The sequence below is a fragment of the Motacilla alba genome, chromosome 21, assembly GCF_015832195.1.
Source record: "Motacilla alba alba isolate MOTALB_02 chromosome 21, Motacilla_alba_V1.0_pri, whole genome shotgun sequence".
Taxonomy (NCBI): Eukaryota; Metazoa; Chordata; class Aves; order Passeriformes; family Motacillidae; genus Motacilla; species Motacilla alba.
Window position 1 is genome coordinate 7,662,697 of NC_052036.1, and position 16,348 is coordinate 7,679,044.

A 16,348-nucleotide genomic window follows, 5' to 3' on the forward strand; every position below is an offset into this window, starting at 1 on the left:
CAGCAGTTCAGGGAGAAGAATCTTTTAGATAACCAACAATAAACAACCTTGAGAACGGACAACAGAAGACTACTGAGTCTTTCTTTAAAGGCACGGGTTGGAGGAGAGACTTTTCCATCTTTTGGGGTCACCACAATCCGGGGGCTAGAAACCCCACATCTGGCATCCCTGGGTGGGCAGCAGACCCCACATCTGGCGTCCCTGGGTGGGCAGGAAACCCCACAGCCCAGGTTGCTCCAAGCCCTGTCCAACCTGGCCTTGGACACTTCCAGGGATGGGGCAGCCACAGCTTCTCAGGGTAACCTGTGCCAGGGCCTCCCCACCCTCACAGGGAACAATTCCTTCGTAATTTCCATTCTAAATCTACCTTCTTTCAGCTTAAAGCCATTCCCATTTGTCCTGTCACTCCACCATTACCTGATCTAACACCCTCCATGAGATGTCACTTCCCAGTTTGTTACAGGCACTCTGCCATTTCCCCAAATGCATCTGGCAGCTGCAGCTGGACACAGTGAAGGGCAGGATGGTCTCATGATCCAGCCTGACCTTAAAACAGATTCTCTGCTTCCTTAGAGGATGGTACCAAGGTCAAAAGGGGCACAGGACCCCCCCAAAACTCAACAGGTCACCCAGACAAGACTTTTTCAAAAATGAAGGATTTTTCCTTCCAGAGAATTGCTTCATATGAAACTCCGCAGTTACATCTCTCCTTCTCCATATTTTACTTTTATAGAGGAAAAAAAAAATCATAGCATAACAAGAAATCACCAGCAATTAGTATCTCCAGTGTGGTACACACCAGACCAGGACGTGTCCTGGGAAATTCATCTCCTTCCCGGGTAAAACATAGGTGTTGCTAACGCTGCAATTTGCTCTGCTGTGTGTATCTCATCCATCAAGAAGGAACTGGAATGGGGGGATGTGAGTTATTACCTCCTCATAATAATATGGGAGATGCTTAATGGACTCCGTAAAGCTGCAGAGCTCTTGCTGGGTGTGTGCTGCTGGCAGGACTCTGCTGAGGATACATCCGCACAGGATCTTGCTGGGCTGGAAGGCAGGAGAGATGGCCCCAAACAGGACAGGTGAGCCTGAACCACTCCTGATGTAACACCTACATTGTCCTCTTTCAGCTGTGATAACACTCCAGCAACAAGGCCCAAAGGGCACAGCCAACAGGCCCCGTGCTCATGTTCTGCCCTGTTTGAGCTGCCTCTACCCTAGGACAGGACTAGAAATAAAGCAACTTCTCCTCAAGCCCTGCTGAACCTTTTTCCTCCCTCCACAGTTTTCCAGGAACAAAGAGAGATCAGATTCACTGTAGTGCTCCCTGCTCACACATAAAGGCCAGGATACCTGTAAAGCACTGCCTGGAAAATCCATTTCCCATGCCAGAGCACTCTCACGGCTTGTGCAGGGTTTCCACAACTCCTAGCCCCCACAAAGTCAGAAAACGGGGAACAGCTTCCAACTTCACCAGCCTGTGGGACAAAATCCACTGCTTTCCTTCCAACGCATCTGTTCTGAAACCACCAAGACATAGTTGCTTGTTCTGTCATTATCCCCATTGCTCATCCAAAGTGCTATGCACAGTGCCCAGGCAGGCATGAGATGGGCTCCAGCAGTTCACCCTCTGGCCCCTCTCCTCCTGACCAAGGGGAATCACAGGTTTTTTCACCTCTTCACCTCAGTAATAGGTGCATTTCACTCTCTCCACAGGTGGTGAAGGCCCAGTTTCAGGCTCTTTAAGCAGTGATATTCAGGGTTTGGAGGTGACCTGTCCAGGGCTTGGAGTTTTCCATCAGCCTGGCAGTAGCTCAAGATTTCTGCACACGTGACAGCCCAGGAGCTGGGGAAGGCCTGGGAAGGCTCAGAGTAGCTTCCACAAAGGTGCACCTGGGCACTAGCACTAATCCTCAAGGCCTTGAGCACCATCTCCTGGTCATTCACGGATTTAGTGGCAACTTAACCTCATTACTTCCTCCATGTCACCATCCCTGCAAACCATATATGGGAGCCCTTCAAGATGTGCAAAAAAACTTCAGCAGGTTTACTTATAAGCTTGCTGCCACACACGCAAAATGCCATGAGCTCCCCCAGTCCCTCTCCTGAGAGCTCTGCTGCTCTCTTCTTCCTTCCAAGTTTTAACAGGAACAAACTCTCACATTGGCACAGCCACATCGGCATGCTCCTGTGCCATCTCTGCCTGGTGGCACTGAGCAACCGGTGCAAGATGCTTCTGGAAAGTTCCAATCTGTCCCCCTCCTGTGCTGCTGTGGCTCTGGGCAGCAGGATACAACAGGCACTGCTCACAGCGTGTTCCCCGGCTCTGGGATCCAGCAGCATCACCACTCTGCGTGCAAATATTGCAGTGGCAGGGTTCAACCTTTTGGCAAGAGGAAAAGGAAGATAAATGCTACCAGTCCCCTCAGAGCCACAGAAATCCTGCATCTAATTGCACTTCATAATGGATTCAGCAAGCCATTAATTATCAGATTATATTTTAGGAAGCTGCAGATAAAAAAGCTTGATGAAATTTAGTCTCAAAGGAACTGGTGTGCACAATGAAGCTGTTGCATTATGCCAGCACCAGAGAAGCAAACTTTACAGCAGGTACTGAGTGCATTTTACAAGGCAGTGCCCCATGTGCCAGGGGAAGGTTTACATGCAGTCATAGCAGCTAACCGACACTCCAACACCTTCATTAGTGCCATGCCACAAGGGACACTGGCACACAGGCAAAGCTCCTTCCCTTTTTTCAGAACGTCCCTGGTGAATTAGAGGGTGGTGGCAGATCTCAGGGCTGTTTGCTCACAGAAAGGATGGATACGCCAAGACATGCCTGGGACCCTTCTTCCTAACAGACCCACAGCAAAAACATGGATGGGATCAGACCTGTGTGGCATAAGGTGCCATCCAAAAAGTGATGAAGTAATTTAGCACAACTCCCAGAAAGTCTCTACTGGAGAAGAGAGGCCCAAAGGTCAGCTCCTCAGCTCTGTGCTCTGTTTTCTTTGGAAAAGTTCTCCAGCTGCACAACAATACAGGTGAGAGCAGAAGGAACAAAGTAGCCCATACACCTTGCAGAAGAAGATACCTGTGAGCACATCACTGATTCAGCCATAAAAATCTCCAACCTAAATTCTCAGGACAGTTTTTTTGGTTTTTTTGTTTCCCGTATCCATAAGTCCCAGCTTTGTCCTGTACCAGTCCTCTGCTCTCTGTTCACAGCAGTGGAGGATCACACCTGATTCCCATCTTTTCCTCTGCTGCTTTATTTCTCATGTGTTGGAAGAGACGAGTGTTCTACCAGCAGCTGACTGCAGGGAGACTTCTCAGGCAGTAAATGTCTATGAACTCCCCTGTGTGTGGTTATGCTGTGCTTGCTGCATGCCTGGGATTGCTTTCCCAAAGAAGCCCCAAATCTTCCAGGTGGAGCAGCACACTGAGCTCCTGAATAAGCCTAGTGGATACCAGGTGCCAGGCACAGGCAACCTCCCCTGCTCCTCACTTGATTTCTTCACACAGCAGAGTGACTGTCATCAAACAAACTCTCCACAGTCACTGTCACTACCTCAGAGCCAGTTTGTCTCACTTGGGATTTGGGCAACATCACAAGTTTGGCATCATTGAAAGAGATTATGTGCTCTGCTGCTTCTTGCTCCGATGTCTGAGTTGCCTGTGTGGAAAGAAGATGATCCAAGAGTCAGACATGTACAGCACCACTTTCCCCTGGATCCCTTTGCTGCTCACACCTTTCCCAGCCTCAGCTCAGATAATAACACTTAGCTTCATACTACAGCTTCTGCAATTACAACAGGCATGAGACTAATAGGAAACACCAAACCACACACACCAATGATGCAAAAGAAGACAGGAAAGTAATTTAACTATTTGTCTCCACAAATTGCTATAATTTAGCTCCACAAGCAATCGTAGACAGTAAACAATCTGTGATTATCCACTGGAGGAATGCCATCCTAGGGAATCTTGCACACTGGACTCCCTCATCCAAGGAACTCTTCTTGACTGATGGATGAAATATTGAAGAGGATGAGGTTGGGTTCAAACCTAGCACTGGGCCTAGCACAAAACAGCTGCAGTGTCACAGGGCATCATCGAGATGTTAATAACCCCTGAGTAAACAGGCACCTCCACACACACTGCCAATCCTCCTCCTCAGCTCCTTAAAGTCATGACTGAGAAGCTTACCCTCCAGCAAACCTGCTTCATGCCAGCACAGAAATCCCAGAGTAGTGTGGGCTGGGGGTTTGCATCATAGACCCCTCCAAGAATGGGAAATCACAGAGCAGAAGGGGCAACAGGGCCCACAGGGTAGATTTGGGAAGAATAAGAGTGTGGGAGAGAAGGATGGGTGAACAGTGCAGTGGCTGTGACACAAAGCAATCCTTATCTACACAATCTGGGCAGTGGTGGCATGGGAGAAGGTCACCTTGGGGTGCTCAGTGCTGAGGTGCTCCTCCAGCTTGCCCTGGGAGGGGAAGAGCTAACCGATGAAGGTGCTATCTTCTGTGTGAAGTGCTGGCTGGTGATGTGGCTCTGCAGGGCCCCAGGGAGTGAAAGGCTATGAAGCAGTATGAGCAGCCCAACGGTTGGAAAGCTGTGGGAGAAGCACTGTCTCAGTCTGGCCAGGGACAGCCAGGGCCAGCCTGAGAGCACAGGGAGCTGCAATGGCCAGGGCACAAAGGGCTGAAGCCCAGGAGGAACTGGCATGTGCTAGTGTCCCTTCTTCTGACTGCACCACTGGCTGTCAAACATTTTACGGCTGCTTGGCTTCATTTTGGCTCCCTGCAGTTCCAGCATTAAGAAGCCTGGCTGGTTTACCTGCAGCTGTAGCTGTCCCTGCTCACAGGAATCCCTTCCTCCTGTTACCTCACACCATCCAGCACTGTTCCTTACTGGCCAGCTTGCATCTCCTGATCCAGCTATTCCAAAATCATTAGCCAACTCAGCAGTTCTCCACTTTCAGAGAGAGCTTTTTCTAGGTCTTCTTCCTCATTCTCCAGGCTGCTGTTGGCTGCCCCCTCCAATGTCTCCTGATTTATATTCTCTCCTGCCATCTCATGCTCTGCATGGTGACCCACCATTTGTTGTAGCCTGGTCTGCCAGTTCACTCTGCCCTTACAGCTTGCAAACTTGCCAAAGCAAGGAACTGGATGATTTTTGAAGTCCCTTCCAACCCAAACCATTCTACAGTTCTGTGACTCAAAGGGTCCTTGACATGGTGTCCCCAAGCCCAGGTTTGTCTCTCATCTTTCTAGTGCTATACTCCCTTTTTCTTCAGTCTCCCATTAGCTATGTAGACAAACCCAGTGCTTGGGGTTCCATCCATCATCTCCTCATGCTGTTGTGTCCTCACCTACACTTAGCTCTCTACTGTAACAATCAAATCCATAACTTTCCATGATTCCAGTAGGTCCAAAAGCTTAACGTGTCCCAGCCTCACCAAACCCAATGTTTTTCCAGATCATCCTTACTTTCTGTTTCTTCACACTTTTTCCTTACCATGTCCCTCTTCACCCTCCTGTTTACATTTCAGACATCACCAAGAGGAACCATCACTGCTCAACAGTAACCTGAACAGCAGCAAAGGTGACAGACCTGAGTGCCTGCACTTCATGTGAGCCTGCAGAAGAGCCAGCATGGGGAACAGCTCCATGCATGACTCACACTCGTGGAACTTCACATCTGCAAATAAAGCCAAGAACACAAAAACATGCTCTCAGGGTCTTTTACAAGGGACTTTCTGGACCAGAGCTCTCTAGTATTTCATCACCACCACACCTGCACGCAGGCATGAGAAGCATCCTCAGAGGAGCAGCCAAGAGGAAGTGAGCTGCAAGATGCTGAGATGAGCCAGAAGAGACTACTACAGTTCACAAGAACCTACTGTGACTTTCAGGAAAACAGGATGTGCAGCCTTGTCCTATCAGAGTTATTACTGCATTGGTCTCTTCTCCCACATAACAAGTGATTGGACAAGAGAAAATGGTCACAAGTAGCACCAGGGGACAATTAGGTTCTGTGTCCTTCCACATTTTCATAAATGACTTGGAGATAGGACTGGAAGGAATACGAGGCAAGTTCACAGAAGATACAAAACTGGGAGGAGCTGCTGCCTCCCTCAAAGGCAGGGAGGCCCTGCAGAGAGACCTCAACAAAATAGAGGACTGGGCCATCACCAACCATGTGAAGTTCAACAAGAGAAAGTGCCAGATTCTTTACTAGGGATGGAGCAACCCTGGATGTGTGGGTGGACTAGGCAACAAGAGGCTGGAGAGCAGCTGCAGGAAGGGACCTGGGGTCCTGGTCAGTGGCCAGCTAGACTCTGGCAGCCAGGAGGGTCACCCATGTCCTGGGGGGCATCAGGGAGAGCATCACCAGCCAGGCAAGGGAGGGGACTGTCCCGCTCTGCTCTGCAGTGGGGCAGCCTCACCTCGAGACCTGAAGCACATTTGGGCACCACAAAGTAAGAAAGATATTAGAGTGTGTCTAAAGGAGACCATGGCAATGGTGGAGGGCCTTGAGAGGAAGCTGTGTAAGGAGCTGTTGAGGGCACTTTGTCTGTTCAGTGTGGAGGAGACTGAGGTCAGACCTCATCACATCTACCACTTCCCCATGAGTAGAAGAGGAGGGGCAGACACTGATCTCTTCTTTGTGGTGACCAGTGACAGGACTAGAGGGAATGGCCTGAAGTTGTGTCAGGGGAGATTTAGGTTGGATATCAAGAAACAGACTTTTCACCCAGAGAGTAGTCAGGCACTGGAACAGGCTCCCTAAAGAAGTGGTTCCAGCACCAAACCTGACAGTGAGCAAGAAGCATTTGGAAAATACCCTTGGACACATAGTGTGACTCTTGGAGATGGTGCTGTGCAGGGCTAGGAAACTGGACTCAATGATCCTTGTGGGTCCCTTTCAACTCAGCATATTCTGTGAACAGGGAAAATTTCTTCATGAAAAGCATGGTCTGGCATTGGAACAAACTGCCCAGGGCAATGGTGGAGTCACCATCCCTGGAAGCATTCAAAAATGTGTGGATGCAGCACTTGGGGATAGGGTTTGCTGGTGAAGATGGCAGTGTTGTGTTAATGGTTGGACTAGATCCTGGAGAGCTCTTTCAACCTAAAGGATTCAGTGATTCTCTCTCTCCAAGCAGTAACTATATCACTTACAATGGGTTCTTACCTGTGTGCTCTGCCTTGACGTGCTTTTGGTGAGCAGCAGTGCTGGTGAAGGTTTTGTCACAGCAGCTGCACCGCAGGGAGAAGAACTTGGAGGAGCAGTGATTCTGAGCTGCAAAGACATCAGGGTGGTGGGTCCTGTTGTGATAACATAGCCCTGACAACTGCTGCAATGACAAGCATCAAATCACAGTTACCATCCAAAGCTGTTGGCTTTAAACCAAAAGAAAGCAGGTTTAGATGGGATATTGGGAAGGAGTTCTTCCCTGGGAGGGTGGGGAGGTCCTGGCACAGGTTGCCCAGAGAATCTGTGACTGCCCCATCCCTGGAAGTGTCCAAGACCAGGCTGGATGGGGCTTGGAGAAACCTGGGCTAGTGGACGGTGTCCCTGCCCATGGCAGGGAGTGGAACAAGATGAACTTTAAGGTCCTTTCCAATCTAACTCACTCTGACATTCTATGATTCTGTTGCAGGGACAGAATGACAACCATGTGGAAAGCAATAGAACAGGGGAGTTGTGCTCAGCAGGTACAAGACCTGCTTGTCCTCCCACTGGACAAGCACTAACACCTCACTCTGTTTCTCCATTGTACCTGATGAGCTGAATACAGCTGAATCCCTGATCCTTGTCTCATTCACTGCAGATCTCCTTTTGGTGTGAATTCTTGTTCCCTTGCAGCAATGTGGAGGTCTGCCGCAACATCATTAGCTGCCCCAGGAAGGGCAAAGAGATTTGGTTCCTCACACGCATCCTGCTAAAGCAGCCAGGAACTGGAACAACCTGGTAATTTTTGGAGACTTTCAAATTTGCCAGTAGCCCTACTTTTCCTTGATGAGCTATGTGGAAAACCAATTAGGGAAGAACTAATCAGAAAGTGGTTGTGCTCAGTGGGGCAGGAAAAATGAGCTGAGCTGTGTTTCTCACACATGGAGCACATGTTTCTCACACGTTTCTCTCACAAAGAGCTGAAAGAAGAAGAGGACTGTTGCTTTATTATATTGTCCAAACTTCCATCTAAACACCCCTGCTCCCAGCAACCCAACCTGAGGCATGAGCAAACTCTCTTCCGGATGTCACATGCCATGTGGAGCCTCTTCTTCTTCTTTTTCTTCTTGGCAATCCCCACCATCCCGTGGACCTCCAGCTGATGCTTCTCCAGCTCATTCTTTGTCAATTTGACCTCGCCACACTCTTTACACTGGATCTGCTTTCCTCTGGCAACCTGACAGCATTTCATGTGCACCTTCAGGTGGCAGTAGAAGTGAAAGACCTTATCACAGGCTTTACAACAGGCTTTGCCGACAAAACTCTTCTTGGAAGAAGCTTTGTCTTGGGGTTCCTTTGCTTCTTTGGCACTGGCACGTCCTGCCTTGTCCTTATCTTCGTCCAGAACTTCAAACTGGGATTCACTGTTCACCTTCCATCTCTTGATCCCAGGTTTCTGCCCTCTTCCCTCAATCAAGAGACCTATGCAATTACTGGTTTGGTGGTGACCACTAGGACTGAGTACCTATGCCTCAGTCTCCCATCTCCTGAATGCTCCTACATAGTTTTCCCAGCTCAGACGCAGCAGACACACATCAGACATGTCCCATCACAATGGTGACACACAGCTCTGCCCAGAAGTGGTTCTAGCCACGCGACCGATCCTTGAATTTCTCCACCACACATGCAAGGGTCTGCATGAGATGCCAAGAACCAGGGCCAGATTTTCCTAAAAGCTTCTTTCTCAAACTCTTGCTTCTAAGCATTTACCTCCTGCTCAGACACATGAAGTTACAGCCATGTTTGCAGACCTGAGTCAAAATCTGCCACTAAGAGTGGCTATCCAGCCCTTAATTACAAGTAATCTCAGAAACACTTCACAAACACAATCCCTTTGCAAAGGAACAGATAATCTTACTATGACCCTTTTGAGTCGTCTGCTCAAGGCCCTGAGGTATTTTAAACCACTCATTATGTTAATTTCTTAGAAAGCACAAATGCCTTCCTGAGTCCCTCTAACACCATCACCTCAAAAAGCACAAGCTGGAAAATTCACCCAGGATCTCAACCTACCAAAAAGACCGACAGGAAATGTATGTATGGGAGAAATCAAAATACAAACAGATACATTTATCTTCTATACTATAATGAGAACCCGGAACTGTGTCGCCATGGAAACTGGCACAGACTTCTCCTTTTGCCACTGTACAGGAAAACTCAGCCTGTGCTTGAAAAACTTAATCTCTGCCTTCCTCACTATGAGAAGAGCTCAGCACCGTGTCCCCTCGCACAGCACCACTGCCCCAGATTTCCAACCAACTAAAGACCAGATGACATATTTCAATGGACCCGGAAATCTTAAGACACCAAGTGGTGATCCATAATCTGCAAACACATCAAGGGAGAACAGCAGACTGAAAAACTGGTTTCCAGTCTATCCTGTTCTATCAAAGTCACTTTGACTTGTGACCTCCAAGATTTCTTTCCACATCCCTTCAACCAACCCTGTCAGTTTTTCTGACCTAAGTGAAGAATGATTTTTCAATCTATCAGTGAGATGGTAATTGTCTTTTTTTTTAAACAAGACCATGGAAAGGAAAAGCCTTTTTTATAGAGTTCTTGACACATTTCTGATATTTGAGAGAAAGACCAACCTTGGCAAACATGATCTCCTAAATGACTGTAGAGAGCCCTGGAAAGCAGAAGGCTAGGGAGGAGGTTATAGAGTTGGCTGAAAGAGCCAAACCCTGCCCTTGCATGCACCAGCTGCCAAGAATGACAGTGCGAGATTCCATGTTGTACCTCCACCAAAGAAACCAATCCATTACTTGCAATACTGAGCATAGTTGGAGATGGATGCAGTTTCTTCCACAGGGATGCCCTGTGCCTTCCAAGCGCTTCGGTTCACCTAACTTAATTGCCAGAATTTTTGGAGATTTTTTTTTGCAGTAGAGATGCAAAAACTGTTGCTTTCTTGTGGATGTGCAAACGGAACACATCTCCATGCAGCACATACATTCCCAGAAATGTAAGGTCTCCTTAGCTTTAACAGGAAGCTCACACCTCCCTAACATGAGGCCTGCAGTTATCAGTCATATCTCATGCCAAAAGCCACAAGGTCCATAAAGTCACTTGCAATGTGTGGGCCTGGCAAACAATGACATCAGAGCTGAGTAGACTGGCCTCGAAATTAAGATACGGAAATTCAGTGCAAAGATCTGTATGATGCCAGAAAGAAGCTGGTATCTGGCAATCCTCCTCTGGAGACTTTATCTAGAATACATGTTTTTGCCAAGTAAATAACATTTTCTAAGGCTTTTGTTTTTGATGATGCTTCTTGCTTGATTTCATCTCAACCTTGGCTTGAAGCCCTGAAAAGCCACTGAGTGGCAGCGGTCTGCTCTCTTTGATATTGCTGCCAGAGAGGCAGCAGCTGCCAGAGCAGTCACACTGACTCCCCAAGCCCCTCTGCTACACACGCCAAGGTGTCCAGGAGTTCACTCAGGCTGCGCATTCACAGACACATGAACTGTTGGCTCATCTGCTCCAGAGTCATCAGCCCTGGCCCATCCCATAAACACACAGAGTCAGGGGGAGTGGGACAAGTGCCTGCAGCATCAGAAGGTGACAATCAATGGCAGATAAGAAAGAATCACCCTTTCTCTAGAAATCAAAGCCATGACCAGGTGAAAATGCCAGCTAGATTTGTGGCAGCTCTTGGTACAGCTAAAAGAGAGGATGTAGATCGGAACTGAGAATGAGTATTGGATTTGCAGTGTAGGACCTCTCTCAGGAGACCACTGAGGCAAGGAATGGGAGTGGAGCATGTGCTACCATCCTCCAAGCCCTACAACTACAGCAGTCATTGTGTGTTGAATATAGGTAAAACCTTATAAAATAAGGGCTTTGTTACCCTTGTAAAATCATGGCTCAGGCCTGCTTCTTTGGCTAAGCAGAAGGGGACTATGGGAAAGTGACTCAGCTAAACTGGAGGTAGAAAAACAAGTTATATAACCATTATGTGCTCACATCAAGGTTTATGGTGGTTGGTTGAATTATATTTGTTATACTTCAATGGAATGTAACTGATAATATCCTATCTGCTAAAAAGGGCCTGATTTTTGCAATGAAACAGCTCTCTTTTGCACCTGCCTGCACTCTAGGTCAGGTTGCTTTGTACAATCGAGATCCTTGGTTTCTTCTACCTGTGCCCTACTCCCAGTCACACACTCCCACCTTCCACCCCAGCAGCATTTCCTCACTGCTCAAGACCAGGGCATGCCAACAAGCCCAGGGTTCAAAGGGTGACCTGCCCCCAGCACATGGGGGACAGATTTTGCCTGTCCCTGCCACACATAAAACGATGGCAAGCGTCAAAGCCATGAGGCTTGTGTTCATTCATAAAGACCAACGGCCTTGACCCAAATTTGCATATGAAGTAATCAAACCTCCTATCCCTAAAAAACCCCGACACATTAAGAGCAAACTGCTTTTTGCTCTAACTTCCCAGCAATCTGATGGCATTTCCACACTGCCTGTGAGCTAAGCAGCTCTGGCACCATGAGGAAATAGTGGGCCTGTACTTGGCTAAAAACCACACTGTGCACATCCCAGAGGACTTTGCAGTCCAAATAATCTGGATATGCTGGGAAACAGATGAAAATATATGTAAGCAAATAGAATAAGCAAGTCACATTTGCATCCTTTCCAGGAGAACACACACCTGCAATTACCTTCCTGACCCTCTGGTATCCTTGTCATTAAAGCACCAAATTCAGTTAAGCATTTTCTTCCAATAATGGATGCAAAGTTACAATTGGGCTCAGCTGGAAAGCCTCCCACAGCTCAGGGCAGGACTCACACGTGGTTATTGCTCTGCATTTGTTCTGGAGTTAACAAATTGCTATTTGCATGTGTATCATCCACAACTTTGCCAAACTAGTATAGCATGTAACATTGTCCTACTGCTGTCAGACCCTCAGAGGGAGGTATTTATCTGTAAAGTACATACAGAGCAAGACCAAATTAAAGCATTCTAAGAAAATTAACTCAGAAAATAGTGTGGGACTATAAACTGCATTGTCATGGTCATCTTTGCACTAGACGAGTGTGCTCTGTCATGATCTTTCCTCCACATATCTAATCTGAATATGCCTTCTGTCAACTTAAGGCCATTTGGCCTGGTCTTGTCACTGCTTGCCCTTACAAAAAGTCCCTCTCCAGCCCTCCTGTAAGCCCTCATTTTTATAAAACACCCAATAAAATACCCGGCACACTCTCACTTCAGCAAAGGGTCACTTCCAACTTTGGATGGCTTCCCCAACTTAGGAAATGACCCTTGATCTCAGGGCACATTAGGACCTGCCCACCCTTTGAGCCTCAAACCATGCCTGCTATGAGAACATCCCATCATACCTCTTTCACTGCTTCCCTGAGCCCTGCCTACCCCAAAGCCAAGCCCTTCAGGTCCTCTCTTTGCTGGATGGCTTGAAGATCAGCTTGCCATGCTGCAGGATGACCTCAATGGCTGTGTTCTCACTGATAGCCACTGAAGGTGAGAATAAAAAGCAAAGGTATTAAGAACACAAACCCAAGAAGAACCTGAAGCTCAGCTGTTAACAGAAGTGACTTCTTCATGGCACAGAAAACAGCAAACTACAACATTCAAGCTTTGGTTGTACTAATTGCAGCACTGACATCCAGCATGAGGTCCTTGCAGACCTCCTTTCTCACTGCTTGTCCAACTTTGGGCAAGAAGATCAGGTTTTCTAAGGTATGTTGCTAAAAGAGACAGTGACAACTTCAAAAGGCAAGGCATGGTTCTCCCAAGACTCAGGATTTCTTCTCTTCCTAGTTATAGAGATTCCAAGTTCTGCAGAGAACAGACATCCCTAGGCACAATTTGCCTCATCTGAGGACAGCCACATGAAAATTGGCTGGATGCACTGGGGATCAGAGGCACTGGTTTTTCCAGTCAGAACACAGAGGGGATGGGGGAGTTCAGATGGAGGCACCTGGCTGCAGGTGAACCCCAGCTCTGTGCCCACGGGGCTAGCACACAAAGTCAGGCTCTGCTGCAGAGACCACCAAACTGACTACTCCTCACACCTGTGTGAGAGTTTGACAACAATTTAGAGGTACAAGCACAGTTTAGGTTTTAAAGCAGGAAAGCTGAAAGCCAAGGCTATGAGGAGGACAGGATGGTGGCTGCACAGAGACCTCCGATGAGCCCTGGGCTCTCAGACTGATGAGCCTCCAGCTGACTGTTACCACAGAATGGTGGCCAGCTCTCAAAGGTTTGTTCATAATAAAACCTGCATGCACAGAGCCACAAGCAAAGCAGCTGGGTTTTCCAAAGTGCTTTTCCAGCTGTAACTGTTTCACCAAAGACATGGATATTGAGAGACACTGGAAGAAAAGAGGTTACTGGCCAGGGAGGGATGAGGAGTTAGATAGCAGCTGCTGCCAGCAACAGGAGAAACTCAGGGAAAAAGTAGGAGGACACATGTGAGGAAGAAAAATTCTGAGGTAGGTTGTTTCTAGATATCCTTCATGAACAGTTTCGGGGATGCAGATTCCTGCACAGCCATCAGCAGCTGCCAAGCAGCAGAGACAGACATGGACTGCTGCTCCAGCACTGCCAACACAAGGCAAGTGAAACCACCACCTCCTACTCACAACCTTCTCCATCACCTTGGACAGACTCTTAGGGAGGCACTAACAGGGACCCCATCCACCTGCCTCCTGCATCACACTCAGACACAGAATCCCCCAGAACTATAGAATATTTTGACTTGAAAGGAACAAGGGCATGACCGAGGCTCATCCGGACCCAGCCTGTCCTTGCTCCTACCTGCTGCAGACCTGGCTCACAGTGCAACTGAAAGGGTGACCACTTAGAACCTAAACACATCAGCCATTCCCTCAGCTTGCTGTGAGCAAGCATCTCTTCTTAGAGCCCAAATCAGCCACTTTTAGTTGCTAATCTTCAACTTCATATATATTACCCTGCCTCACTCCCACCACAGAATACTAAGGAATCATTAAACCAAGTCCTGATGGAGGACTGCCCCAAACCCAGAATGGCAAGTAGTAAATCAAGTCCTTAGGAATTCCAGTATTTTAAACCCCAGATGGGGATGAAAACTCTGTATCTGCTAGCACAAGTGCAGGAGCCTGTGCATATCTCTCTCCGCAGGAGTCAGGCTCCATGCAGCAGAGATGCCCTGCAGCAGCACCTGGGTGTCTGTCAGGAGCTCCACAAAGTTCTCTCGGTGTTGTCACAACACTTTGGCCCTATAATCCTCTGGGCTCCATTTGCCTGAATTCAGTGAATGGAAAAATGAACAGCTCAGCTTGCAGCATCTTCCCAAAGGGCTTCAAAGGTAGGGGAGACAGGAAAGGCCCAGGCACCCAGTCCTCCCTAGGTCACTAATGCTCAGGGCCTTATGCTCAGCACATCCAGATTCAGCTTCAAGCAAAGGATGAACATGACAAATCAGAACTTCTCCAATGCAGAGACAATAGAGAATATCTTCTACCCCCCATGTGCAAACAGAAATGCATCTTTGGTACTCCAACGTCTCCTGAGTATCAGTCCCAGTCTGAGCCCAGAGGAAGAAAAGAGCCTCAGTGTCCAGCAGATGAACACGTGGCCTTGTCTGTGAAGGCAACACTGCCAACACCTCAAGACATTTACCAGTCTCTTCTGATACCCTGGAATCACAAAGACCCCATTACTGACTCTTAACTAGAGTTTCATTGTAAGAGGTCTGTAAGTCAGTGTTTGATCCACTCCACCAAGAAGGAGCTCAGAAATGCCCTGGCTCATGTCCCTCTCATGCCCTTGTTTGACTATCAAACACACCAACATTTTACACTCAGGTGGTCCAAGGCAATCAAGAACTCAATGGACTGAGTTGCCCTTGGTGAAAATGTTAAAGGCACACAAACCAGACTTGCGATTGCAGAGCAGCTGTAGCACCTTCTTCTCCCTCTTACACCAAAAAAATGCATCTTTAACCTCATTCCTTTCTCCTATCTAATTCTAAGCTGGATCTGCTGAGTTTGCCTTGATGAATCAGAAAAATGATGACTCCAGAGTAAAACCCCACCCTTTAAAGACACCCCAGCATCAGGACATGATAGACTAAGCCAGGAAGAGGAACACTGTTTATTCAGGATAATGAAGAGACTTGGGCAAAATCTACTGTGTCCCAAAAGTAATCTAGGATTGCACATGTCACTTGATAAATAAAACTGGAAATTGGCAAATATAATAATCTGAAAAAGATTTTTTCACCATTGCAGCTACTAAGTTGAAAAAGATGCAGAGTTATACTTCAGTGGGAGAAACCAAACCCAAAACCTGTAGTTCATCCCAGACATCCATGCATGATTTTTGTGCTTGTGTCTTTTAATCACTCTGGTTCAGTATCAACAAGAACAATCCATCATTCCCACAGCACTACCTGGGAAAAAAGCAGGAAGCACAGCTTGGGAAAAAAAGGTAAAGTCTCTGGGACCCAGAAAATACACAGTGCCGTGTAAGAAGAGAAAACTCTCTGGGATGGGAAGGAAGCAATAGCAGGCTGGGGGGATATGCAGTGGAAGATTCTGAGCTACTATGAACAGCTCCCTGAAAAAAGACTTCTTGGAGACATCAGTCTGATCCCCAGCAAAGCCAAAGGAAATTCACAGATGAAATATTTTCCTTCCTCTCCCATCGGAATGTTTCTGATTTTATGACATGAAATTGGGTTGTTATGAATGCACTTGCTGCTCTGCCACTATGCCAAGGTGATCTTGAGAACCAGCACATGCCACAGTGCAGGACCTCCTGTTCCCTATTAGCTGGACAGCATGGGACACCAAAGGTACCACCAGTTAATTCATCAGTTGCCAGCAGACTCAAATCATCCTCTCCCTCCTCATTTTCATCATAAGAAATATCTGTGCTTCTGTTTGTTCAAGCTGCAATTTGAGGAAATTCAGTTCTGTGTAATTAAGTAATGCCCCTCCTTGGAATGGGTACCACCAGGAGATAATTAACCATGCTGGGAATCTGGTGTTTTGAGAAAGCAATCGTGCTTAACAAATGACAACGCCAAGTGCCTGTTGGGAACGTTTGCTACAGAGGAAATTATCAGCATTATGAGCA

At 47.5% G+C, this 16,348-nt stretch overlaps 1 protein-coding gene across 1 annotated transcript in view; it reads right to left on the reverse strand.

The window, feature by feature from the left end:
• ZBTB40 (zinc finger and BTB domain containing 40) overlaps window positions 1–16,348 on the reverse strand; it is a 56,938-nt gene that overhangs the window by 21,543 nt on the left and 19,047 nt on the right. The window contains 14 exon segments of the mRNA XM_038160122.1: window positions 2,896–3,538; window positions 3,540–3,683; window positions 4,419–4,530; window positions 4,533–4,580; window positions 4,583–4,621; window positions 5,623–5,709; window positions 7,207–7,369; window positions 8,242–8,272; window positions 8,274–8,713; window positions 12,604–12,680; window positions 12,683–12,736; window positions 13,694–13,858; window positions 14,042–14,052; window positions 14,353–14,509. Coding sequence (XP_038016050.1) covers window positions 3,508–3,538; window positions 3,540–3,683; window positions 4,419–4,530; window positions 4,533–4,580; window positions 4,583–4,621; window positions 5,623–5,709; window positions 7,207–7,369; window positions 8,242–8,272; window positions 8,274–8,713; window positions 12,604–12,680; window positions 12,683–12,736; window positions 13,694–13,858; window positions 14,042–14,052; window positions 14,353–14,509 — 1,559 coding nt within the window. The 3' untranslated portion in view covers window positions 2,896–3,507.